The sequence below is a fragment of the Bombus pascuorum genome, chromosome 1, assembly GCF_905332965.1.
Source record: "Bombus pascuorum chromosome 1, iyBomPasc1.1, whole genome shotgun sequence".
NCBI lineage: Eukaryota > Metazoa > Arthropoda > Insecta > Hymenoptera > Apidae > Bombus > Bombus pascuorum.
Window position 1 is genome coordinate 14,006,008 of NC_083488.1, and position 25,237 is coordinate 14,031,244.

The 25,237-nt window shown below is 41.4% G+C and overlaps 1 protein-coding gene and 2 long non-coding RNA genes across 4 annotated transcripts in view; 1 reads left to right on the top strand and 2 right to left on the bottom strand.

Moving 5' to 3' along the window:
- Positions 1-91: 91 nt before the first annotated feature.
- Positions 92-11,938, bottom strand: LOC132905456 (uncharacterized). The gene is made up of 3 exons (XR_009657802.1): positions 11,462-11,938; positions 11,133-11,291; positions 92-4,374 (listed from the first exon to the last, which is right to left on the bottom strand). It is a non-coding gene; the product is annotated as an uncharacterized LOC132905456 (long non-coding RNA).
- A 2,760-nt stretch (positions 11,939-14,698) lies between these two features.
- LOC132905502 (eukaryotic translation initiation factor 5B) overlaps positions 14,699-25,237 on the bottom strand; it is a 29,158-nt gene continuing 18,619 nt past the window's right edge. For both annotated transcript variants that reach the window (XM_060956845.1, XM_060956856.1), the window contains exons 15-16: positions 18,157-18,318; positions 14,699-15,010 (exon numbers count right to left, since the gene is read on the bottom strand). In XM_060956845.1, the coding sequence (XP_060812828.1) occupies positions 14,903-15,010; positions 18,157-18,318 (270 nt within the window). In that variant the 3' untranslated portion in view covers positions 14,699-14,902. The remainder of the gene's footprint in view (positions 15,011-18,156; positions 18,319-25,237) is intronic.
- On the top strand, positions 22,280-23,872 carry LOC132905462 (uncharacterized). The gene is made up of 2 exons (XR_009657804.1): positions 22,280-22,755; positions 23,463-23,872. It is a non-coding gene; the product is annotated as an uncharacterized LOC132905462 (long non-coding RNA).

A 25,237-nucleotide genomic window follows, 5' to 3' on the forward strand; every position in this document is an offset into this window, starting at 1 on the left:
AATTCATTAGAGGCGCGAACCGACGACTCCCTTTATCGCCGCAATCTCTCTTTCACTATCTTCCTTTTCTTTTTCTTCTTTGAAATCCGCGAGCACACAACACGCGGTCTGCGTTCGGAAAGCGAATGGGGAAACAAGAACGAGAAAGAAAGATGGAGCAGCAGTGACTGCGCGCACCGTAAGATTTCGAAAAGAAGATATGTCGCGTTCGCTCTTCTTATCTGCCTCTTCCTCCTTATATTCTATCTCCTCACTTCTCTTCTTTCGCACTGGTCACGACACAACACGTAAACACATGCTCCAAAGTACGGATACTATAGGTGTAATGGCATAGTGTAGTGAAACGTAACAGACGAACAAGAAACTCGCGTAGAGACTACGGATTATCGGTAGATTTCCGTGGTTAGGAACGAAAGCGGTGAACACGGCACGGTGGCTCCGGCGTAAGAGCTCTGTCGAGAAAAACACAAGCAGGGGAAGAGGAGATGAGAGAACCGAGTGGAGTCGAGTCGAGTCGTGGCAAGGCGAGACGAAGTGAGACGAGATGATGCGAGGTAAGGCAAACCGAGAGGAGACGAGACGAGGCAAAGCGAGACGAGACGAGACGAGAGATGAGGTGAAGCGAGGCGAGGCGAGGCGAGGCGAGGCGAGGCGAGGTTACGACGACGTGGAGAGGAGAGAGTAGAGGAGAATACGAGGAGAGGAAGCCAAACCGTGACAAAGCGAGGCAAAGGGCGGAGAGTCGAACGAGTACTAAGGTGTGCTATGAGGTGAAGCGAGGTGAGGAGAGGTAGAACGAGGTGTGGTGAGGTAAGAGGAGGGAGAGGCAAGACGAGTCGAGACGAGGCGAGACAGAAGGACAAGACCGGTGAATACACTGCGGGCTCTTCTCGCGCACTGGGAACACATATAGGCTCTCTCTCGTGGCAACGATGCGCGCTCTTCTCCGTCTCTCTTTCTTTCTTTCTTTTTCCCTTTCTCTTTCCGCTACGGGACGGCTGCTGGTCGAGTGAGAGCGAAAATCAGGGAGAGAGAAGGTACGAGAGAACGACGATTAGCGTGCGCGGCCGAGAGAGAGAGAGCGCGAGAGAAAGAGAGCCGACGACTGAATCTCGCGTAGGCCGTCTGCCAGTAAACAGGCTCCTTCATTCACTGCTTATTTTATACGGGCGGCCCCCTATGCTCCACAGAAATAGCCACTTCGCTCTGTCCTTGTCGCGCGCACATGCCACGGCCGGATATACCTTCGCTCTTCGGTAGATCTCCTTCCTCTCTCTCTCTCTCGCCCTCGTTCCTGCCTCTCCTTTCTCTCGCACTCTCGCATTCGTGTCACGCGGCTCGCACCTCGAACAACAGTACTGCTGCTCGTCGTGGAAAAGCAACGAGTAGGACCTCCTCACCAACGTTCTCCTTCTCGCGCATCCTTCTTTCCTCTTCTTCGAAGCGTTGCTTTTTCCTCCTTAAAGCGTATGTGCTTTTCCTTTTCTCTCTCTCTCTCTCTCTCTCTCACTCACTCACTCTCACGCGTACGTCCTCGTGCGTAAACTTCACCGAGCTGGATGCCTGCCCTTTATTCTGCCCTCCGTTATTCTTCCGTCTCCTCCTACCGGCACACGAGACACTGCCACACTCTCTGCCTCTGCCACTGCCAGCAGCACCCCGACGACGACGATGCCGACAGGTGCGTCACAATCGATCGAATTGCCCCGTTCTTCCGTAAATTGACTGACACTGTTGGGGGGAATTTGATCGTTTCGCTAAGATCCAATTGTCATTGATTTTCTCCTATTATATCTCTCTAGTCAGGAGATCTATTATACAGCGTTCGATGCAGTCAGCTTAACAGGTCTCTGCATTGAAACGATGTCACCGTCAGATATCGATACAATTTTGTTTCTTTCGTGCACACTTCCACCGTTCCGTAGTTTCAGTAATTCCCGCGATCTATGTGAGAAAATCAATCGTGTAGATCGATCGAGCGAGATTTTTTTAGGAATCACATAAGCACGACGCAATTCTCGATACGTACACCACTGATGGTGATAAATGTAACGCGTGTGTCCGTGGTTAAGTATCAGCCAGCGTAAGGGTTCGCTTGCGTTCACTGATTTTCTCGAATGGCAAGCCTCCGCTCGATTTCCCCGCGATGGCTGGCAAACTGCACGCACACACAAGCGAATGCATACACGGGGAGCCTGGGTATTCGTGGCGCACGGTCCTCCTCTCTTGCGTTAAGCAAAGAACGGGGGAGAAAGAGAGTTGGAACGAGTCGGATGGATGGAAGAAAAAAAGAGACGAAACGACGAAACAGCCACGAGGAGTGGGAGAAGCGTGAACGAGGGAGCGGAAGAAAGACAGATGGAGAAAGAGAGAGAAACAAGACAGGAAAGAAGGAAGGGAGGAAGAAAGACGGATAAAATGGGTGGGAGCAACGATCGTCGTGCAAGAGAGAGAAGAAAAAGTTCAGCTGGCCTCGGCGGCCATGCCAGTGTAGATCGTGTGAGCGCAACCCAGGCACGTACTGTCCGTCCCGCAGGCCCACCACTCAACACCTTCTCTATTTTCTCTCCTTTTCCCTTTTGCTCTCTCTCTTCTTCTTTTATTCTCTCTTTCCTCCGCACTTTTTTCGCTTTTTGCTTCGACCACGTATTCCTCCAGCCTTCGTGATCACGTACACGACGCAATCTCTCCCCCCTCCTTGTCGTCTTTTCTAACCTCTCTTCCTTCCAACTTTTTTCACGTTCGTTCGTATTGCCGTACCGGTCGACGATCAAATCGATCCTCGAGCCTTCGTGTATCCATCGGATCTCTTCGTTCTCCCACTTTCGACTTAAAGCGTGTAACACGTTTACAGTTCTCCCGGTGAATACGATCGCGTACGACGATCCAAATGTGATTCGAACAGACTGTAAACGACGTGTTTGTACACACTAACGACTATCGAGCGGAAAGGCGAACGAACCTCTTTTCCTGTTTCTCACGGAAAATCTTAGGCGAACAATCTCGCCGTTTGGTCTAGTTTAACGAGAAAGAGAGAAATATAATAATGCGCACGCGTACACTCGCGATTTCTCTTGCTCTCCTCTTTCCCTCTTTCCGACTCGAGTATCACCCGTTCTTTTTTTCTCAATACCGTATATACCGTTCGTTTTCACAGCAGGAGTATAATCGTGTCTCGTTTGGAGCCGAGGCCGGCTGCGCTCAACGCTGGTGTGGCGTTGTAGACTCTCTGCTTGTTACAAACAGCAGAGCAGCGGCCTGTCTGTCTGTGGGTGGGGTGCACACGATGCGCATGCGCATTCGATCATACCGAAAGTTGCATATGCGCGCGTTCACTCACACGAGCGTGATCGTTTACACGTAAACGTGCATACATACGTTGCGGCAACCTCACCGCCACGAAAGCACCGTGACGCCTGCATCCCCCCCTCGCTTCGCCCTGCTTCGCCCGAGTATACCGTACCCCGCGAGCCAGACGCGATACTTCATTCATGCTCGTATTGTGCGACCAGGGCTGTTTCTGTTCACCCAGGTCCCACGTACTTTTTGCCAACTTTCGTACACGTGTACCGCGTCTAATCTACGACACTCACGCTTCACTCTCTCTCCTATCTATCATGTTCATTCATTTCATATCGCTTATCAAAATCTACTTTTACGTTGTTGTGTGATCGTCGCTTTTCAAAATAATTCATTAATTAATCAAACTTACAGATTCCTTATACACGAGCGATTAACATGGAATGTATTAAACAAATATATTTGTAATCAACTCTGGAAGCAAAACATTCATAAGTTCTTAAACGCGATCTCTTCTCAAAGAACTGACGAGAATGCGCTCAGGGAGGACGGTTTATTCATTGAAGGATATCGAAGCGGGAAACGATTTCGCTCGTTCGTATTCTCTCTTCGCTCCGTGGTGCTTGAAAAATCTTCGCTCAGGTGATCGAACGTCATAAAACCGATACCCCTCTATGTACTACGGGGCTCTCCCACATGTCGGGGATACTCGGTTCTCTTCGGAAATGTCCGCCGACTACATCCTCTTTCGTCTTTGTCGTTCTTGTTTTACAACCCGTACGACTGTCCTCGTTCCCCATCTGTTCGTCTCACTCTATTCGTTTACACGTAAGTCGCACCGTAACTCTGTGGCTGTGCCACGTTATTTATGCGGCCGTGTGTGCGTGTTCCTCCTCCCACTCCCTGTTGTAAGGCAGACAGTGAGCATAAACCAGGCTGTCCTTGTCGCTTCCAGCTTGGCTATCTCCGTTTCGCCCAGCCGGGACACCAGGCAGCGCAGCAGTTCGAGTATTAATCGGACACGCAAGTTTCGAATCACGAGCGGAATATTGTCAAGATAAATCGACCAGACTCCTGCAAATAAAATTACCATAAATACACCGGGTTGCATCACGTCGCGCTCTTTCCTCTCCCGCGGACGCCTTTCCAACCTTATCCACTGTATATACGTTCCAAATCGACGCTTTTGTCCTCGAGACTTCGCCACGGTATTCGACAAACCTTCCAATCGTATTTGTATCGTATTTTCACTGGCGTTTCTACGTATCAATGATTGAATTACAATATTTAATTAGACGACGAAATACAAAATATCCTGATTTTATATAATAACTTATGTACAGATTGTGAATTTGTTCTTGTCGACGAGATTTTATCACGGTATTCGTCAAATCTTCCACTCCTATTCGTCGCATAAAAATATGTTCAAAAATCAGAAGATTAGCGTTTCCGTCAATGATTGGAATAGATTGATTAATCTGAAATATCCTGATTTGATCGGTGAACTTACATATGAACATAAAGGAGATAAACTCATTTTTTAATACATCTTTGTTGATTTTCTGATTTCCTCACTTTATGATCAAACAGGAGAATGTTAAATATAACATAATCAAAAATGTCAGGTCCAGACATGTAAGTCTTTCAAAAATAGCTGTTAAATTATGATAATAGTTGATGTTTTGTGAAAACCAAAGGTGTACGTAATTAGTAAGCCAAGCAATATTTTTAAAATTTTCAGGGGAATAAGAGAACGCGCGTTTAGTTCTAAAATTAAACAAAAACGCAATTTCGGTAATCTCAGATTGATTGACAACGAATAGAATTTTAAAATTGCTTCTATGTAAAAGATAGAAAATTTGACTTATCATGTTCTTTCCTTGTGATCCTTCTATATAATTCAAACACAAGAAACGTAAAAATATAGTCCAGTCGTTGCTGAAAAGCGATCTACTTGTCTCGTTTATATGTATGTAAAGATTGGAGTGGTTTTACGAAACGCATCGACGGTGACGACTCTTAGTACTCGGCAGTAAATACGGTGAACCGGTTTCCAGGCAAAAATGCCACTGTTCTAATCTCGAATGCGCGAAGCGGGCGTATTAAACATGTGATTGATTTACAAATCGCATTTTTCAAAGGTCTCGAAGTTTACGATCGGGAATCGAACGGAACGTAGTATCGAGACGAATAAATCCTTAGAGTCGAGAAAAAACAAGCTGACGACATTGAAGGGAACAACGAAAAGTGATCTAGAAACGCGACTGGTCAGACTCGTCTAATAACGTGGCACTAGCGTTGCTGCAAACCATGTTTTACTCGCATACATGCAAAGGAGATACCCAAGGTTTTCATGAAACGTTCGTTCATATCGTTGCTCGAGAACTCACCTGATTCATTAGCGGCAGCTATACTCGCGAACTTATCGTTACAAACAACGTTGGTCGAGGACGAGTTCAAGGCCTTAATTTTCAAAAGCATTTAACATAATTGGAATGTCAAAATATGAAACATTCTTGTATTATAATAGTTTTCGAGGTGCGCGAAATCAGTCTCAAAGGAGTTATCAGTGTCATAAAAATGGAATTAAAATGAAAATCTTTGTGTTCGACGCAGTCTCGACGCTGACAACGAGAATTTAAACGAAGCAAACATAATATAATGAGGTAAAAAGAAATCGTAATTAATGAGACGTAAAAGAAGCAGTCCTCTTATTCGCGAGACCTTCCGCGCTTCTTACGTCTTTACATAGTTGTTATAGATACAACACAAATGACGAATTTATAATAGTATAATAATAATTATAATATATATATAGGAGTAATAGTAATAATAATACAAATACACATTTTGCATTGCGGGCGTGGCGATATGAATCGCGTGCACCACTTCCCTCTAGAGGATATCCGGTGTGGAAACGCTTCGTCCTACCTCTCCCTTCTTTACGTTCCGACCGACGAGCTCCCCTCTTCCCTCTTGCGTTCGATGATCACCTTTCCTAGCGTCGTAATAACACGTCCTGACGTACTCTCAACTGGCAAACGGAGACACGTTCGTCTCATAATTCTTGCCACCTCGTGCACTATCTTGTTGAAAAGCTTCTGAATCTTTGACAAGCGCGAATAACACTTGGAGATGATAGGAGAGAAAACATGATTTTCTGATCTTAATATTGCTTTATGATCGAGCAGAAGCATTTTAATATGTCACAATTGAAAACAAAAACAACATCACATCTGTCAGGTTGAAAGATGTGATTTAAAAATAGCTGTCAGATTGACAAAGTTTTGTGGAAGACAATGGTACAGTTACTGAGATGAACAATGTTTTAGAAATTTTGAAAAGTACCAAGAGGTATGCGTGTTTAACTACAAAACCAAAGAAGGAACAATTTTTGTTACATAGAATCAATCAACAGTATAAATATTGAATCTTAAAAATGCTTCTTTGTGAGAGATAGGAAATTTAACTCATTGCGTTCTCTTGAACAAGTGCAGATCGAAAATATAGAATCTCTTTTTTCGTGTAAAATATCGTTGACATATTACGGGAAGGCACATTACAGATTTTTTAGAAAATTCGACTAGTTCCACGTTAAAAGAGAACTACCAGTTTCCTGTGTCAACCTGATTCAGGACCGAGGACAAATTAAAAGAACAGTGTCGTTTTCGCTTAGCTGACCATTCTCTGCGCCATCGGTTTCAATGGTTGCAAGGGTTAATTGTCTAATTAAGTAAGGCACTCGCATGATGTGAAACGAGTAGCACGCTCGAAAACAACGACGACGAAAGTTACCCTCGTTTTCGCAACTTTATTGCTTTGCTTCCTCCTCGCTACTCCACATTATCGTTCTCTCGTTTCTTGACTGTTCAGTTGTTCCGTTCCTTTTGCTAACTGTTCCCTAGCCAGCATGTAAATCCGAACGTGAAAAATTTTGTCCGCAGATTTCTTCCTAAATTTTTATATTTATTATTGAGCTTCTTAGAGGCCAAACTGATCGACTTTATTTTTTATTAAATTCTTAGTTCCATAAAATAAACATAAATACACGATCAATATCGAATTCTCAAAAAACAAATGCTTTACTTCTCCATAAGTCTATTCATTGTAATACAACGTATATATTAGTAAAGGTAAATTTTAAAAGCAGTATTCGTAACACCGTCACGAACCTTTCTACACCTTTCCATTTACGAAGCTGGCCAATGTGACTTCTCAAAAGTGTAATTAATCTTAACTCCAACACATCTGGATCCAATGAATGCCTACTGTTTTTGTTTCTGTATTTTTCATACCTTCCTTTAAGAACTTCTTCAAACGTTCTACATATAAATTCACGGTCTATTGATATTTCTAGCAATAAACCTTTACACTTTTGGATACGAAAGCTAGATTATTGTTCTTTTTTCTTCCAATAACTACGATTTAAATATTGGCGTTGCCACTTCTTACTGCGAGCGTCGTAGTTCGCCTTGTTTAACCGCAATTCGAAGAAATATCAAGGCAAAAGCGTAATTTTACTGCATTTGAGTAGAAGAAGAGAAAAGATATCAAAGTAATCGCTCGGTGAGCTACTTTCAAGTTTGTCGCCTGGTGGATCGTGAGTTTAGTTCTCACGATATCGTTTACACGGCAAGCATCAGCGAGATATAACCGTGACGCAAAAGTCTTGGGTCTTCAAATGGTCTATATTTTAACGAGTAGGCTGAGAAACACTGGTTTAGCCTATATTTAAACGACGGCACGCCGCGTATCTTAAACGCGTTCATTAATGCACTTAAGTGTGTACGCCCGTTTAACCTTACGCCTGTTTACAGCTCCCGCCTGGACGATTTGTAACCTACGACATACTGAGACACATTTCTGTCTTTCCTTCTCTTCTCGGCTCGCTTCTAGCTGACCTTGATCGAGTTGTTCCTACGAAAGAATGCCGCTATTGAAAGCGCCACGATATATCGTTGCAAATTTTATCGAACGGTCATGGCAAGCGACTCGGTAGTCCCGCCGGATTTCTTCGTTCGTCATGCGAAATCGCGCAAACATTTGATAAAAAAAAGAAACTTAATCGATGCATACGAACAGTCCTTTCAGATTAAATTGGCCGAATGTTTTTCTCCTTTTCTTGGATATTTCAAACGTAATAATTTTAGACAATCGAAGAACAGATAAGTCGTATCTTCTATCCTTTTACAGGGGATTAATTTTAAAAGTCGATAAGTTGTTAATCAATAATGAGAATATTATCAAAATTGTCTTTTTATTTGATTTTCGAGGTGGATGTGTATTTTTTTTTTTTTTTTCGTCCATTCCGAAATTTAAAAAATAGTATTAAAATATTGCTTATCTTCGATAATTATATCTTTAATTTCTATAAAAGTTCGTCAACTCATCAGCTATTTTTGAACCTAACAGGTTGTTTCGTCATATTAAAATTCTCTCATTTAATCATAAAGCGATATTAAGTGAAAAATTTAACAGAAATACACTTATCATCTTTTTTCTCTTATAATGTTCAAATTGGATCGAGATGTATCGCTTAAGAAATATCGTATATATTCGGAGTATCGATACGAATGAACCGAGAAATTTGCTTAGGCCTGCAATAGATTTAAGTCAAAACGAAGTCACGTGAACGAGAAACAGAAACGAAGTAAAGAGGAACGAAGCGGAAAGAACCCGGAGTCAAAGACACGGCCGAAGAGGGGAGGTAGGACAAATGATAACGATACGCCGTTTTTCTGAGTACATGTAACTATCTACGCGATCTTTCGTGACCTAAACCACGGACGAATATACGCGTTCATGCCAGCCGCTAGTGAATGGTGCACGCGCTCCATTATTATGTACACAGCTACGTAACTTGTGACATTTCTTGAATGGCATTCAATTTTACTATCTTTAAAAGATGCCGATTATTTTCGCCAAGAGGTCGATAAAATTGTAAATGTTTTCGTTATGGCGATTTTTTTTTAACACGGAAAGATAAACGTTCGATCGAGATACCGAAAGTAATATTGAAACCGCTAAAAACTACTGAAAGAGGCACGATTCTATCGATTCACATTTTTTATCCATGAATATCTTTTTGCTTCTTTCAAATAAATATTTATGAATCGGAAAAATCTAGCAAATTGTCTGTAAGAAATCGGATAAGTAAACAGCTTGTTACACGGTAGGAATTAAGTTTGTCATTATCGTTCGTAAATACGCGAATGGCAAATCCGAGGAAAACAAATTACATAATACTTCCCACAGACGATACGTAATACATCCGTTACAATGGTTATCGATAAAGAAGTAGTAATGCAGTAGTAGCCGATAAACGATTCAGGACATCCGTTGATCGAACTCTACTTTTCGGAAGTTATCTTCGCCTATAGTTCGATCGTCGCACGAACGAATACTTTCCACGAAAGCATCGATACATCGGTTGCGAGGTCATCATTCCCATCGCTAACGCACACGCAACCACGTGTGTTGCGTATAGACGTGCGAGGACAACCTGCAGATGCATGAATGACTCGAAATGACGTGTGTTCATTGAGCGCCGCTTGGCGTGCCGACTTGGTGGTATTTCTCAGTTGCTCCCAGCAAGGACACGACATATTTTCTGTCTTGCGTAGGAAAAGATTCGAACCGACTGATTCTGATCGCTGTATTACTATAATCCTTATATCACTATATTTACTTAGACGTTCTTCGTTTATCGCGACAGTATCTAAGGGAAAGTTGTTCATCAAATTTCTATCAGATTAACCAAGTTACCTGAGTTCAAGCGACTTGAATTCAATCTATCTGATATCCCCACAGTCGTGTTAGAAGCTTTGTTTAGAGTGACGAAAAACTTTGGATCGATTTCATACTTCGACACTAAACTGTCGAACTGCAATAGAAGATTATGCTCGTAATAGTCATCCATCTTTACCGTATAGAAACACTTTGTGAGCATATGATACGCGTTATAAGAAACGTTCTAAAATTTCATTAGCATTGTAACGAAACGCGGCTATCATGTTTATATCGGTAAAATTTAAAACGAAATTGAAAAACATGAAAGTTACAAGATATTTGTTACAATCGTACATTTCGCAGAGGTCACCAAAATATTTGAACAGTTGATTATTCACGAAGAACACTGTTCACATTGTATGCTAATTTCTTGCTAAATACGTAGATGTTTATAATAAATGATCTGCAGCTTCCATGTACATGTTTTAATCGATTTCAAATTTTACCTACGTAATCACGATACTTGTGTCTCGTTAAATTTCAAAAAGTTTTCGTATAGCATACACGATATATTCATACAAATATTCTCCAGTGAATGTTCAAATACTTTCGTGAGTCACTGTATACTATGAGAAATTGTACCACTTTTTGGTAAAACATATTCTCTTTGAAAACGAGAAATTTGTTCGTATCAAAAGCAGCTACTTAAGTACTCCTACGTAATGCTACGAGTTCTAAGCGTACTTCCTTCTACAAAATAAAGTTCAGATTTTGACAATCTAACCAAAATAATCTACACAACGATCCACACTCTTAATCACATCAAGAAACGAGGTCAATTTTGCTCCGACAATTTGTTCATACCAGAAGCTCGTTCCTATCCTGTTCCTTCGACAACTGTAACAGGCAATATCGATGACTCGGGAGCGCAGTGGTATCGGCGAGGGGGCGACAAGGTGGGTAGGGGCGAGTACGAGGCTGTTGGAGCTTGGGAGGCAGGGGAATGGAGGAAATGAGCGCGCACACTTACGCTTACGCGTACACTCGCGTATAGTAAATGCGTGTTGAGGCGACCGCATCGGTAAACCGATTAAACGACTTACATAAGTTCCAGTTGGCAGAGCCTCGAAGACACGTAGATTCGATGAAAAGAGGGTCTCCGGTGGGTTTGAGAAGATGAGACAGACAGAGAGCCGAGGCAAACGAGAGAAAGAGAAGCGGTTCGGCGCGAAGCGGCGTCGGGAATCGATGATACGGACGGGCTGGAACGGAAGAAAAGGAACGTGAGTGCATTGCGCCCTGGCGTTCGCCACGGATGCATTTCCTGTGTGCATCGTGCACAAAACGATAGCCTCGTTTCGAGTTCCTTCGCTAATTATGTTTCAAATTTACCGATCTACCGGCGAGAAGGAAGCGGAACAGTTATACCTACCATTAAAAAGTTAATGAGTCATGGTATCTCCCTGGAGAATTTTAAGTATTCCTGATTCGGCGGTCGTACTTCGCTTGCCTTCCGGTATTTGATCGCTCGCGCTTCTCGGTCTTCGAAAATTAGCAACGAAACTTCAGCGTTACGCTGTTAGCGTATCTTGCAGAATCTTTTCGTCAGTTCTTCATTCGTTCCATCAGAACACAAGGTATACGATTTCGATAATCGTAGCGCCATAGGTAAGGTGGTGATTTTATGTGAAAGATTATGTTGGAAATATGGAGTAAGACTTTTAAATACGATGCTTCGTTTTCGAGAAGATCGAGCTTTCTATCGAGTACGAATATACGCGAGGCTAACTCTTAATTGAACAGGAAAGATAGTAACGAGGAAGTTATTCTACGTGTAAAGACAAGAAGAATAACGTAGAATTATTTTCACACATAGGATGACATGCTGCAGATTGTTCACTCGGTTGTCGTGAATTAGTCAAATTCGCATATCTTTGTCGAACTGTGAAACACGATTTTCTGGAAACGTTGTATGAAAAAAAAAAAAAAAAAATTGTTCTACATGCTCGATTTATCCTTTCATATAAAGTCACCTCTCTGTCGATTGTACCAAGATTACTGCGACACGTTGTATACATTATTGAAAATTTTTCTGCATTCTTATCGTTAGATAAGTAATCCCCTCTCGTTTTCGCGAGAGCCGAGCGAGCGTCTAAAGCCGCGGATCGTAACGCATGGCTGGAAAGCACGAAAGAATGCCATCGGACGGTCGATCTCTGGCGAGTTTCTTCTCTGGAACCTCGTGACACTGTACGCTCCGAAAACAAAAACAGGAAGAAGGTTACGCTGATACACTCGAGCGCAAATCGTCCGATCGATCGTTCGTTCTTTTCTTGTGAAACTTGTAGTCTTTATTTTTATCGCGATAATTCGCTCGATTATTTTATACAAAGTGAATACATATACAAAACACGTGAGGCTCTCGTATATCATTTCCTTTTTTCTTCTTCTAATGTAACATCATTCTACTTTTTTGCTCTTCTATCTTCTTTCTCTTTCTCACGCATACACGCTATCTTTCTCGCTGTCTCTCAGTCACTCATTCATTCGCTGTCTTCCTCCGATTCACGTATCTACACCTACTCCCCTTTCTGTCTCTCTTCCTTCTCTTCCTCGCACGTGTGTTCTCGACACGACGAAACCGGAAACACGTCGGAGGAAACTGTATGCGAGACACGCTTCTGCTTCCACGAATCGATGGTGAGTACCGACACTAAGACGAGTTTACCATTCGTGACAAAATTCGTCGTCATAATTAATACCATATTTCGTTTTCCTCTATCCGTATATCAATGTTTTCAATTCACTTTATAGAGAAATTCCACGCGTTGAATATTCAATGTTATAAATGTTAAAGACATCCGTGAAAACTCGCGAGAATATATTAGCACTATATCCCTATTGCACAATTACGTTTCAACAACGCGACTTTCGCAGCTGAACTGCGGATCTTTACATAAATTCACATTTTCTCGGGCATAACCAAGTAACCCAAGTGAACATAAGCATTACCGTTTCGTATATCAAATATCATATATATGTTTCGTCGTATCGTATCCATTCTGTATATTTTTGCATTCTTAAATTTCCTACAAATGCGTGAACATGCACAGTTGAGGCTAAGTTAACTAAATTTCCCCCATAATAAGTCAAATGTTAGTTAGTGCGAGAGTTAGAAAAGAAGATAGACGCGATTAAATTTCTACATTGCATTCGGTAAATTTTACTAAAAAGAACGAGGGATAGAAAAGATTATCTCTCGTTGGATTTTTCTTTGGAATTGCCACGGGAAGATGGACGAGCCTCGTAACAAGCCCAAAAAAGACACGGCGCGAGTAGAGTGGCTTGTCGCGAGCAAGGAAACCGGAGCGTGTGACGTAGGATTGATCGCAAAAACGGGAGGAATCGTTGCGGTCAAATCGTCGGTGGAAGAGGAGAAAGAGAGAAGACGGAAGTCCCATTTCGTTCGAACAGTCACCGCCTTGTTCGCCTCGCGCAACCGCATGCGAGGTAGTATCGGACGAAACTCGTTCAACTCGTCGACGGCTAATTCAGAGATCTAAGTGACCGGAAACTAGAGAACGCTAAGGACTTTTCTTCAATTTTTTTCGTTTTCGCTTCCTGCTGCATGATTATCGTCCGAGATCGAATTTAGCGCGAGCACAGATATATTGTATTTCGTTTCTCAAAAATCATCGACGTAATAAAATTGTTCCAAGGCCCCTCTTGTCTCTCTGCTCTATAAAACCTATTAGGATAATTTAGTTTCGATACATTTACAATCTTCTGGATCCTAGAAATCCTATTCCGTTTCGTTATTTTGTCTTTCTGTGTTTGCCTTTTTTGCCCGTTTCGTTCGGCCATATCGTTCAAAAAATCTCGTTTTCTAATTTCAAAAAATATTTCCAACATTTATGCAGATTTCGTTTCCAACTATTTGCGAGCTATTTTCCTCGGTTACACGCTATCGAACTGCTATCGCGAAATCTAGTTCTGCTTTATGGTAACAGCTCGATTCAGCAGCGATCGAGAGGTTACATCCGGTTTTGCTAATCGTAAGACACGGTTTTCTAAGACACGATTTGCTAACGATATTCAATTGTACGCATTAAACAATTCAACTATTCGACATGGTTTCTTCTCGTTCTGCGTGTTCTCGTTGAGCCCAGCGTGAGCACGGTGATTAAGTACTGCGGAGTTCTTGGATCGTTTGCCTTTATTGCAAAGCTTTCGAGCAGAAACCGTCGAATCGCGCGGCCTCGTTTCGAACTTGATGACACGACGTCATCTCGTACGCGTCAGGAAATTGTTATTAAAAATTATTAAAAATAATATTCGATGCTACATGATTAAGTTTCCACTTTTGATTTCATATCCATTGCTGTGTTCAGTGGTACTGTATGCAGTTCGTGAAAACATCGATAACAGCGTTTACGTGACACGAAGAAGAACGCGTCACTACATATCGATTAAGCGAACATGTAATTACGTGCATCAATCTTCTATTCGTCTCAGAAAACTTCTAATCAAAAGAAATGTTGATTTGTCGTTGATTGATCGCGTGACTTCTAGCTTGAGCGACTTTTAACATTATTTCTCAAAACAGGGACCACGTGCAATGAAACCTGAAGAAAGTTTCGAGGGATCACAGAATGAAGCAAGGCGTGCGTCGATTATTTGCATATATCAAGTACAACGACAGAAAGATCAGAAAATTCGACGTATATATTACAATTCGGGAGAACGATCGACAACGATCAGAAACGAATCCAAGATGGTCTGTGTGCTCGTTGATCGCAGCCCTCGCTCCTACATTTGTCAACCCATAAAACCATCGATGGAGCTTCAATGTTTCCACCCAGTCCAGTATGTCCTAGAGTATCTGGAAGAGCTTTTTCAGTTCTACCATCAGTTGCCAATCAGTTTTCACCAGATCATCCCTGAAGTATTCCTTACAGGCGTCTATGCTTTGCCTGCTTATCTGTAACATAAATGACGAGAAACTTTGCTAATGAAAATCAAATTTGAATTGAATTCGTTTAAAAATAACGACGGCGATCACATCGTAAAAACGTATTACGGAAAATAAAAGTACACTCTGTGTATACACGAGTTTCTTGGAAATCAAGCCAAGCAACTAGTTTATGTAAGAACATACATTGTCCGAATGCGTAATTAATATACAATTTCTCGAAAAGCAAGCAACTTGTATTTATTTATCATAAATCACAGTAAATCAATAGTTATATAAATACAAATGGCAAATTCCAAGACGAGTTTTACGGCAAGACATTTGTAATATCATCAGATTTTCCAACTTTAAAGCGTAATCGATCAGTGTGGTTCTGAGCTGACACAAATATAATGACTGAATCGGAGCCAGCTCCACTTTCCAATAACTCGATTGAACGAACAAAAAACAATCCAAAATCAATCAAAATCAAATCACATTTTCGAACGTGATATAATCTTGTAGTCGACCAATATTCCTAACGATAAATTTTAGCATCATTGAGTATGAAACCTATACCTTTCTTTCTCTATCGATAAATACAATTAAAATATCAGACCTGGCACGTTATTGATACAAACCCTTGAATCGTCGTCAGGGCAAACTGCAAGTAGAAAGACCGTTTTAAACGCTGCTCTTCGTCTAGGAATAATTTCCTTGAATCGGTTTTCGCGAGGACAGGCGCATGCTCGCGCACACAGTCCATTCACTAACGTAACGCTTTACAACTGTTTCCGCCCCCACTCCCGGCCGGAAGTCCCGTTTCATTCATGGATCGGTCACAATGGTGGTTTTACGCGGCTATTGAGGACGCCTGCCTCCCGCCACGCCCCTGCTACTTCTCCCCCTCCATCTCATTCTCACTCCCTCCCTCCCCTTTCATTCCCTTACCTTTCTTTCCCTTTTCCCTTCCCCTCGCTCGCGCACACGCTCCCTCTCTCTCGTTCTCTCGCTTTTTAGTTCTCTCTCGTACGCGCGCACACGCACACACCACGCATAGATCTCCCACCGTACAATTCTTTGCCTCTCTTTCTCCGTACCGTTTCCGTTTCATAGCCTCGTCTCCGTTGCTTCGTTCCCTTGTCCTCCTCTCATGGCCCTTTGTCACTAACCGAGCAACGTTGTACGAACAGCAAAAGGGTCCTCTCCTCGTGAAACCTTTGCACACGTTTTCCTATACATCCGGATGATCGGCCACGGATTTTCGATATCTTGACATGTAACCACGAGGACACGTTGCAACCTAACGCGGTCCATACTAACTTTGGTTCGTATTTCGTTCGTATCGAACGAAGAGCCTATCTCCTATTCTCACTTCTCCTATCAGTTTAATCACAGGTCGATTTTATCGACTTTTGATTATTGAGTAGTCTCGATGATTTTACTCTATACGATTCGGTACGGTGTATTTTTGAATTTATGGTTAAACAGAAATTGTGGTGTAGAATTTAAGAGGTCAAAGAGATGAAACGAAGGAGGGGAAGGCGAAAATTCTGTTGTTGCCAAGGAAGGAGCAAAATCGTCGCTTGACAAATCATCGTGGGAACAAGGTGATTCCGGGGAATCGATTCTACGAAGCAAACGGTAACGACGACTTCCGCTCGCCTTGGCAGCACACAAAGATGCCCAAGCCAGACGGGCTGTGCACATATAAGTGCTCACACGGCTGTTGAGTACGCGTGCACAACCGGAAAGCGTGGATAAAGCTAGAGGAAACTGAGTTGACGCTATTGAACACGGAATTCGTGCTTCTATGGAATATGCTTCTATGATAGAGCAAATTTCTAGATTTAGATAAAAGAATAATATGAAAACCGCGGAACTTTATGTATTTATTGAAAATTTACGGAAATATATCTATTGTACTGTAACATAAATTCATCTTGTTTTTATGCATACATATATTATGATAAATATAAATATAATAACACGAATTTCGTGTGAATTATATATTTTGGATATTTTACAATTAGTATATTATGTGCATTCTATGTATCTTTGAACCATTAAATTTCCCATAAATGCACGAGGATCCACGTATAATCCGCGTCTCGGAAACGATCAATTCCATTTTATACGAAGCTCTCAATTTCATTAGGTTTATTTACACAATTAATATCAAACATTTCAAGGAAAAGAAAGAACTTATTTTCATGAATTTATTCATCACAGAGGAACAGTAAAAACTGTGTATAATTATTATTTTCCCTTACATTTCAATTTATGGAGTTGATCGCTATAGCTTCTGACTCATGTAATCAATTAAGTGAAATTTATGGGAGCTAAACACGCGTGTCGAGCACACGATATTCGCTTCCATTAAAGTATAGGGCCGATTGATTCGCAGTTGATATCCAAAGCGGAAGACGGAAAAGAAAGAGGCGTGGTGAGGGGAAAGAGGAAAGAGTGGAAGTTCTGCGAAGGCCGGAAGTCGATGGTGGACGCCTGATCGCTACCGGATGTGCATCTTCCTTTTTCGACCAAAGTCTTGCATACTAATAAGGATCGTTTCCGTCTCGCTCGCTTCTGATTTCGATGAAATTGCAAAGCTATGCGAATCGGCTCGGCGCACGAGGAAAAAAGCGAAACGTATACACTCGGTTCTCTAGCGGAATTTCATCAACGGGCAAGACCACCTGTCGATCAAATTCTTTCGAAGCAGCTGCTTCACGAAACTCTGAAACGTTCGCCTTGTAATCGTTCCTCCTTTCTTCGTAATGCAGCACATAAACCTCGTGTGCTTGCACCGCATTTTGCACGGTTTAAACGTACGGCGCTTCATTATTTCAGAAGCTATCAAACTCGCTAAGCGAGCTATTCGCTTTCAAAGAGAAAATTCGAACCACGGAATTACGTTCTTTTTCTTCGTGATAACGATCATTGATAACGAAATTGTGCCGGCATTTTTTTAAAGTATGTACCCTCTTATTATACGTTCCAAAATGGATGGTACGTAAGATCAACGAAACCGAGATCATAAACATCGATGGTGGATACGGAATACTGTTTCCTGAATTAAGCAATTGTCCGTAATGTTTACGATAATATCCCGTAAATCGTCCATCCGACGTTACTGAACTCACTCCCGTGGATGAATTATAAGATCAAAGGCCTACCTTGCTCACAACGAAGTCTTTCTCGTCGAAATGACGGCCGAACATTTTCGGCGCCTCGCCAGGTATTGGCTCGATTTTCACGCAGACTTCCTGACCTTTCCTAGCAGATTCCACGGGCTTATGGTTGTATTCTATGCTCGTAACCATACCCAATTCGACGAACTGCAAAGTCAAACATAAGCATTGTGGCATAAATATTCTTGATCTTATCAGTCATATTTTTACTAGTTATCTTACAATTATCCTATAAATATGGTTTATAATACCTATAAAAATTATTTATATATGTCCTTATTATCTAACGAAATTTATAACGATTTATTATCAGGTTCTACATCTCATTTTTTTAGTCCTATGAAAGTACTAATAAACGATACGAAATTTAATGATATTTGCAGCTAATTAATTAGCGTGTTAATGCTATGATAAATAAAATAACCTGCAAAATACTTTCCGTAGCCACCAGATATTCTCTCGCGTGCGCTGTGCATTATCCATTCTCTAGTTTCGAACGTTCTATGTAAATAACCGCTGAGATGCCTCCCAAGCACGACACGGGTTAGGAACATTTCATAAAGATTTCGAAAAACACGGGGAATTTTTCGCATAGACACAGCTGCATACGCAGGCTGTTTCGCAGCTTGTATCACAACTTCTGTCGCCGTGTCTTTTTTCCATCCTCGATCGGCGTGTGTCTCTTTGCGTGGGTATAGCTCCGCCTATGCATTCCTTTCTGCGACCGGAAGTCGAGAGAAAACCGAGTACCTGAGCATTGCGCGTCGTCAGGGCCGACTCGGACGTAGGTACGTTTTCGCCGTGAATACCGGCAAGAATCGGTGGACCGAGTAGGCAGATACGCGAATACGTAGGTTGCTGGATCCTGTGGGCCGTCGTACACGCGGTGATCTTCGAATTTTTCACAGAATTTTGTCCCATTTGTGGCCACAGAATTATATGAGGAGAAAAATAATCGTAAACGAGAAGTGCGCCTAAATTGTTGAAGAAACAGTCGAGGAAGGTTCATGGGAAAGAATAACGGATTTCAATGGGAACTTGTAGTGTATTGGGATTTAAGAGCACCCTATAGAATGGCGTATAGTGGCAAGAAAGCTCGAGCACGTCGTTCAGAATTGCGTTATTGCCGTAACACACCTGCAGCTGCAAGAGCGCCAAGTGGGCGATAAACCCGGACGCAACTTCGCTTGGGGACACGCGCAGATTGCCACTTATCCTTTTCAAAGAATTGCCTATAATTACGCCTAATTAACCGTTGCCTTCTTCGAGAACTCGCCAATCTATTCAAACCTTTCACGATGAGACTATACGTATAATAACATTGGTACACCTAGTGGAAAAATGTTTACTCTTATTGTTTCAATTTTATTATGAAACATCTATAGAAAGATAAAGTTATTTCTTATTATATCAATAATAAGAACCAAAAGGTGAAGACCTAAGAACTTACTTTAGAAATTTAGAAAGATGATGTGAGAAAAGGACTTATTGTGAATCGTCTATAGCAAGATAATGTTATTTCGTGTTACACCAATAAGGATTAGAGGGAAGATCTTATGGGAAATTCGAGGAATCAAAGCAGGGATTAAAGAAAAGATGATTAAAGAGGAAAGGGCCGAGATCGAAGCGAGATCGAAGGAAGCAGAAGCACGGTATCAATCGATGGACAATGACCGGTGGAATATACTCGGTCTTGTATTTCGAAACCCACGCCGAAAGAGCAATATGCCCACATACACGCTCGTAGTCGGCTCGAATCGAATCACGAGGCTCGTTCTTTGCCGCCTTGGTGTGCTCTTTTCTTGTTGTCTCCCATATTCTTCCCGTTTCTCCATTCCTGGTTATTTTTATGGTGTTGCACGATCGTCCAATTTTCGACACTCTTCGCGTCCTATCGCACGCATTACCATATATACGCAATTGCAAGCATGTATCCTCAGAAAGTACGCATCCTTATTCGATATTCTCGCCTTCTAAGCTTCGCTTCTTCTGTCGCTTTTCTTTCTTTTTTCCTTCTTTGTCCGCCTTTTTTTAAATCTTTCATCTAACGTCTTGTCGTATATTAAGGGCTTTATATATAAAGTATAAATGTTCGTGATTTATGGTTAATAATACTATTTATATATGTTTTTATGGTTTTTACCTTCCACGGTTAGTTACATGGCTGAGTATAAGTATTAGATCGTCTACTTCTTACAATTGTTGGAAAACTTTAATAATAATTTGTAGCAAAAGCTCTAATAATAAAGTCAGTTTTTCTTTGTTTAGTATTTTACATTATAAGTTACATTATAAGCACATTTCGGTTGGCTGCTTAAGTATGAGTCCAGCTAAGGTAACGTTCCTAGAAACTTTTACAATTGTTATACAGCTGTAAAATATTGAATATTATATTATAAAGATATTAAAGGACATTATAAAGTGCTGAAAAGTCGACTATGGTAAATGGACGAATATTTATGCGGTTGGCTATACGATGCAAATAAAGCAGGCTTATGATAAAATAGTTAGGCTGTAGGGTACGAATAAAGGAGACACGTAACAAAATAACTAGGCTATACGACGTGAACGAAATAGACTTATAATAAAATAAGTAGAAAGTAAAAGCAGTGAAGTTCAATATATATTAAATATCAGCCACTATCTTAATAGTGATAGCCGACAGTGTACTACGTGTCTTTCGATGCTTTGTTTTTCGCGGTGCAAGAGTGGCGTGTTAATTCGCGCGACACCGCTGTGCGCTCCGTTAGCAATGCGACTGGAAGTAAACAGGTTTGGCCAATTGTTTTTTCGAATTCGAGTGGGAAAATTGCAACGCGTCTTGTTTCGTGTAGAAGGGAGAAAGAAGATGGGAACGCGTTTGGCGAGAATTCGCGACGTCTTCCTCGTCTTCGCGTGGGTTACCAGGGATCTTTTTTCTTCTTGAGCATTTCAGCCTCGGGACACGTGGGAAGCCAACCATGAGAAAACAAGAATTTTATTTGAAAAAATTTATTTTCTTCTTAGCCCGAACTAGAATTTAATTTAGTATGTTAACAACGCCATATTTTAAAAGCGAACTATTTCACCCATTCGTTTAACATCCCACGTCGTCGTCTTTCATTCTCTCTCTCTCTCTCTCTCCCTCTCTCTATCTTTCTTTCTTTTTATTCGCACTTTACTCGCCTCGTTCGTTATCTCTATGCCACACGATTGTATATCGCCAGACGATACGCGGATATCAGATACTTGGTACCGAAAGGCGCAACTAATTAAATATCAACGTTTGTCGCCTGATCTATCCGGTGATTAGTGTCGCTCTAATCTTCCTGTCCGGAAACAAGCACTCGCGACCGACTTCGAAATATTTGCCTTCCGACCTAATTAGTCTCTTACAACACCCAAGAAATTATTGTAAAACCCATGGAAACTGGTAGACATTATAGTGCCGATTTACAAACTTTCGTCGTTTCATATTTTTCGACTAAACGTTTAAAATGTAAACAACCGCTCAAGGCTATGGTTATAGAGTACGCGCGTTTTAATGAACTGTCGTTCTGAGGAATGAAACATCTGAAGATCGAAATGCATACGCTCATAAGAATCTATATACGTTTGATTGCTCCAGCGTATTCGTCGAAATGACATCTGGCCAGAACAACAACAGAACAGACATTCGTTATAATCATGGCTAATTCGTATTTATCATGCATCATATTTATTTACGTATCAGCCGGTCGGTAATTAGTAATCACATTGCGTATCAGATTCGGACACATATATCTCTGGCAGGCAGGATTATTTTTGCTTTCATTCAACCTCGTTCCTTTCTCGTCGGCGTGCGTACACAGTCAAGTTCTCGCAGCCTGATTCCCTTGTTTACGGTCGCCAAGAAACGTGCCGTGGCACGACATGACGCAGTCCCGGCCCGTGGACACCCGATTCGAAAGCCGGCCATTCTGAATGAGTCTAAGTTTAGTAAACCGACCAACGAGGCCAACGTGGCAGCCGATGTACTCAAAGAACGTGTATCGCAGGCCAACTGTGAGCGCGCGATACAGAGTAGCCAGAAGCGTGAGTCGTCCGACAGACATCACACGAGCCACGCGCGCTCTCGCACCGCAGGAGAAACCACGGAAATTTATGTTGAGCTAACAGCGCAGATTTAACAGTAATTACCGACCATCTTTCTCTCCTGGCAACAGACCTTACTTACATCGTCCCGGAACGGACACGCGATTAACCTCGATGCCATCATCTCCGATAATTGCCAGTTCTATCCGAACAACTTATCTCTATTTGATTGATATGATCGATTACCCAGAACAAAAAACTGATTACCTACCTCGGCCGAAGCTGCACGAGCTTCATTAAGTCTATAAAACAAGCGCGTCCTTTCGAAACATCATTGCAAAGTTATTTCCCCTTTTCCAGCGTTTCTAACTGTCTTCGTCTAGGCTTTCCGATTTTCTTTGATAAATGAGAAAACGGTGTTTGGTAAAAAGTATAAACAGATTGTAATGAGGTGTCTGTATGATGATGTCTATATAGCAGTGCGTGAAAGGATTCGAATACCTGTAGAAATCTGGCTGCTCACGTGCTATTGTAAGTACATATACGTTCGTACATAAATGTCTAAAATTTCCATACGGAGCTTCAGATTGATTTCAAATTTTAGCGATATAGTTGTGACGATTGTGTTTCCTTACGGTATTAATGAAATTTCAAAATATTTTATATAACACGTAGGAAGCTTCCGTTGTATAGATATGTATATGAGCTTCTCAGAAACCAAACTAATTAACTCTACCTTTACATAATAGGATTCACAGATACATAATTAATATTCATCTGAAAGAGAATAGAATTTATTTCTCACAGCAAGATAGTATAATCACAAGCTTCACAATAGATTTAGAAAAATATTGTGACTTTTCATTGCGTTTCGATTAATACGTTTGATCAGTATGGCTTTTGAATGATCCATATATCGCAGATAGAGAGTTAAGATGAAACAAGGAAACGTATCGATCATACGATTGCCGTTTTGGCTTATTTTCCGAATCTCACATTTAATAACAGAAGTGCAAGAATAACATCGCAATCTATATTATATATTCATATAACGCTTAAAAAGACAGGACGCAAATACGAGAGCCACCTGTATTGTAATCCCTAGCTCCGTCTCGATCAAACTTTGAATATTTATCTTACGATTGATAAAGCTTCGAATAGAAAACAATATGATGTTCGAATCGTCAATGAAAGTTGTTTATAGAGGATTTCTAATTTTTACGTTTCCTTCCTTCAAGATGGATTTCCGTGGAAGACAGACAAAAGAAAGACGAGGAGAGGTGGAAAAGGGAAAGAGAAAGAGGGTAAAGGAAAAGCGAAGCGAAACGAGACGAAAAGAGGATCAGTGTTGGCATACTCGGGAGCAGACACAGCGCAGCGAGTGAACGCGTGAGACGGGAACCGGAAGTCTATTTTCGTGAGCCGCACCGATTTAGAAAGCTTTATAGTTTGTACGAACCTCAGCGGCTAACAGCCAACCGCCGTCGTTGGTGTGGCTCGCTGCTTTAAGTGCATGCACAAAATGAGATTTGTGCGACATTCTTTCTCCCTTGCTCTCTCTTTCGAGACCTATACTACTATAAATATTAGGGAATATTGGCTCGTTTAAAAAGTAACGAAAGAATTTTTTTTAAATTTGGATCGTATGTTCTCTTGATAAAAAACCGCTAATTAATCAATCTTATTTTGAACCAAGAGTAACATCTGTTTGAACTTAATATTTTAATATTTGGTAAAAATTCACGATAACTACTCGATAACGATACATACTTTAAAAAGGATTTCTTCAATCCTATCAAATACAATGCAGAAGATATACACTATTGGGACGCTATGAACTTTCTAAATTTGAAACTTTCAAATGCAACGTAATATTTTCAAGTCGTGCATTATGTATTCCATTTTCAATAAAAAAATCTCCCAACATATATATATTAAAAAATGTAATACGCATCAGAAGTAACCATTCGACGTTATCGCATTTGCTACGGTTGTATTGTCAGAAAACATGAACGAGTTTTGTCAATATCTCAATGGATGGATAATCAGTTGCGTACATCGGCCACGTGTGCGATATACCTTTGATCTATCGGCTACTTAATGAGTCGAACGGATGCGTCGATGAATGAAATCCCCACTACCAGCGGCGATGTCCTTCCTTCGTTCGCAACCAACATCATTGAATGAACAACTGTTTCTGAAAACCTTGCTGGTATCTACTCTTTGCACTTCGTATTTGATAGTCTATCTGATAGCTTATGTCACTAAATTCTATCCTGTCTCTTACACGCTGCTCGTGAGAACACGAGAATAAATCATTTAACAACACGTTAGAAACTTTTCCTAAACAACAAGACTGGAGAATCAGGTTTGCTGGTCGATATATCGATTCGAGCCCATGCGTTCACACCCCCTGTTTCTCTGGTGTCACGTGTTTTTGCATTTGCTCGTTTTCTTGTACAAAGATACATTCAATTAAAGATTCCTCTAAATAGGGAAAAATACGTAAGTGGTGGGCAAGTGACATTTAAATTCGATACGTCAAGAAGGAATCCAGACCTGAAAGTAGAACGATATGCATATTCTGTTCCGAGCGAGGAACTCGCAAGATTCGCTCTGTTTCGTCGACGAGGCGATTATCGTTCGTATTCGTCGTTAACAAAATTAATCGCGAGCCTGGGTAAAATGATCTACTCGACATTGGAAACTCGACATCCGGCCAGCAGCGTTTCTCTCTCAGTTTCTTCTCTCTTTGCCTCTCTTTCGCCTTTCCTCCGTCCTCTTTATCTCTCTTCCTCTCGCGTCTCTCTTTCCCAAGCTATTTCTCCTTTTTTTTCCTTCGTTCGCTACGATAGCAACGTTAACCAGCTGCCTACTTAGAGAAACACGACGGAAGGAGAAAGAGTGAAGGGAGGAAGGGAGTCGACAACGAGAACGAAAGAGTGAGAAATACGCATGGAAAGGGGAGGGAGAGAGAAAGGTTGGAATGAGGTAGAATACGCACATACTAACG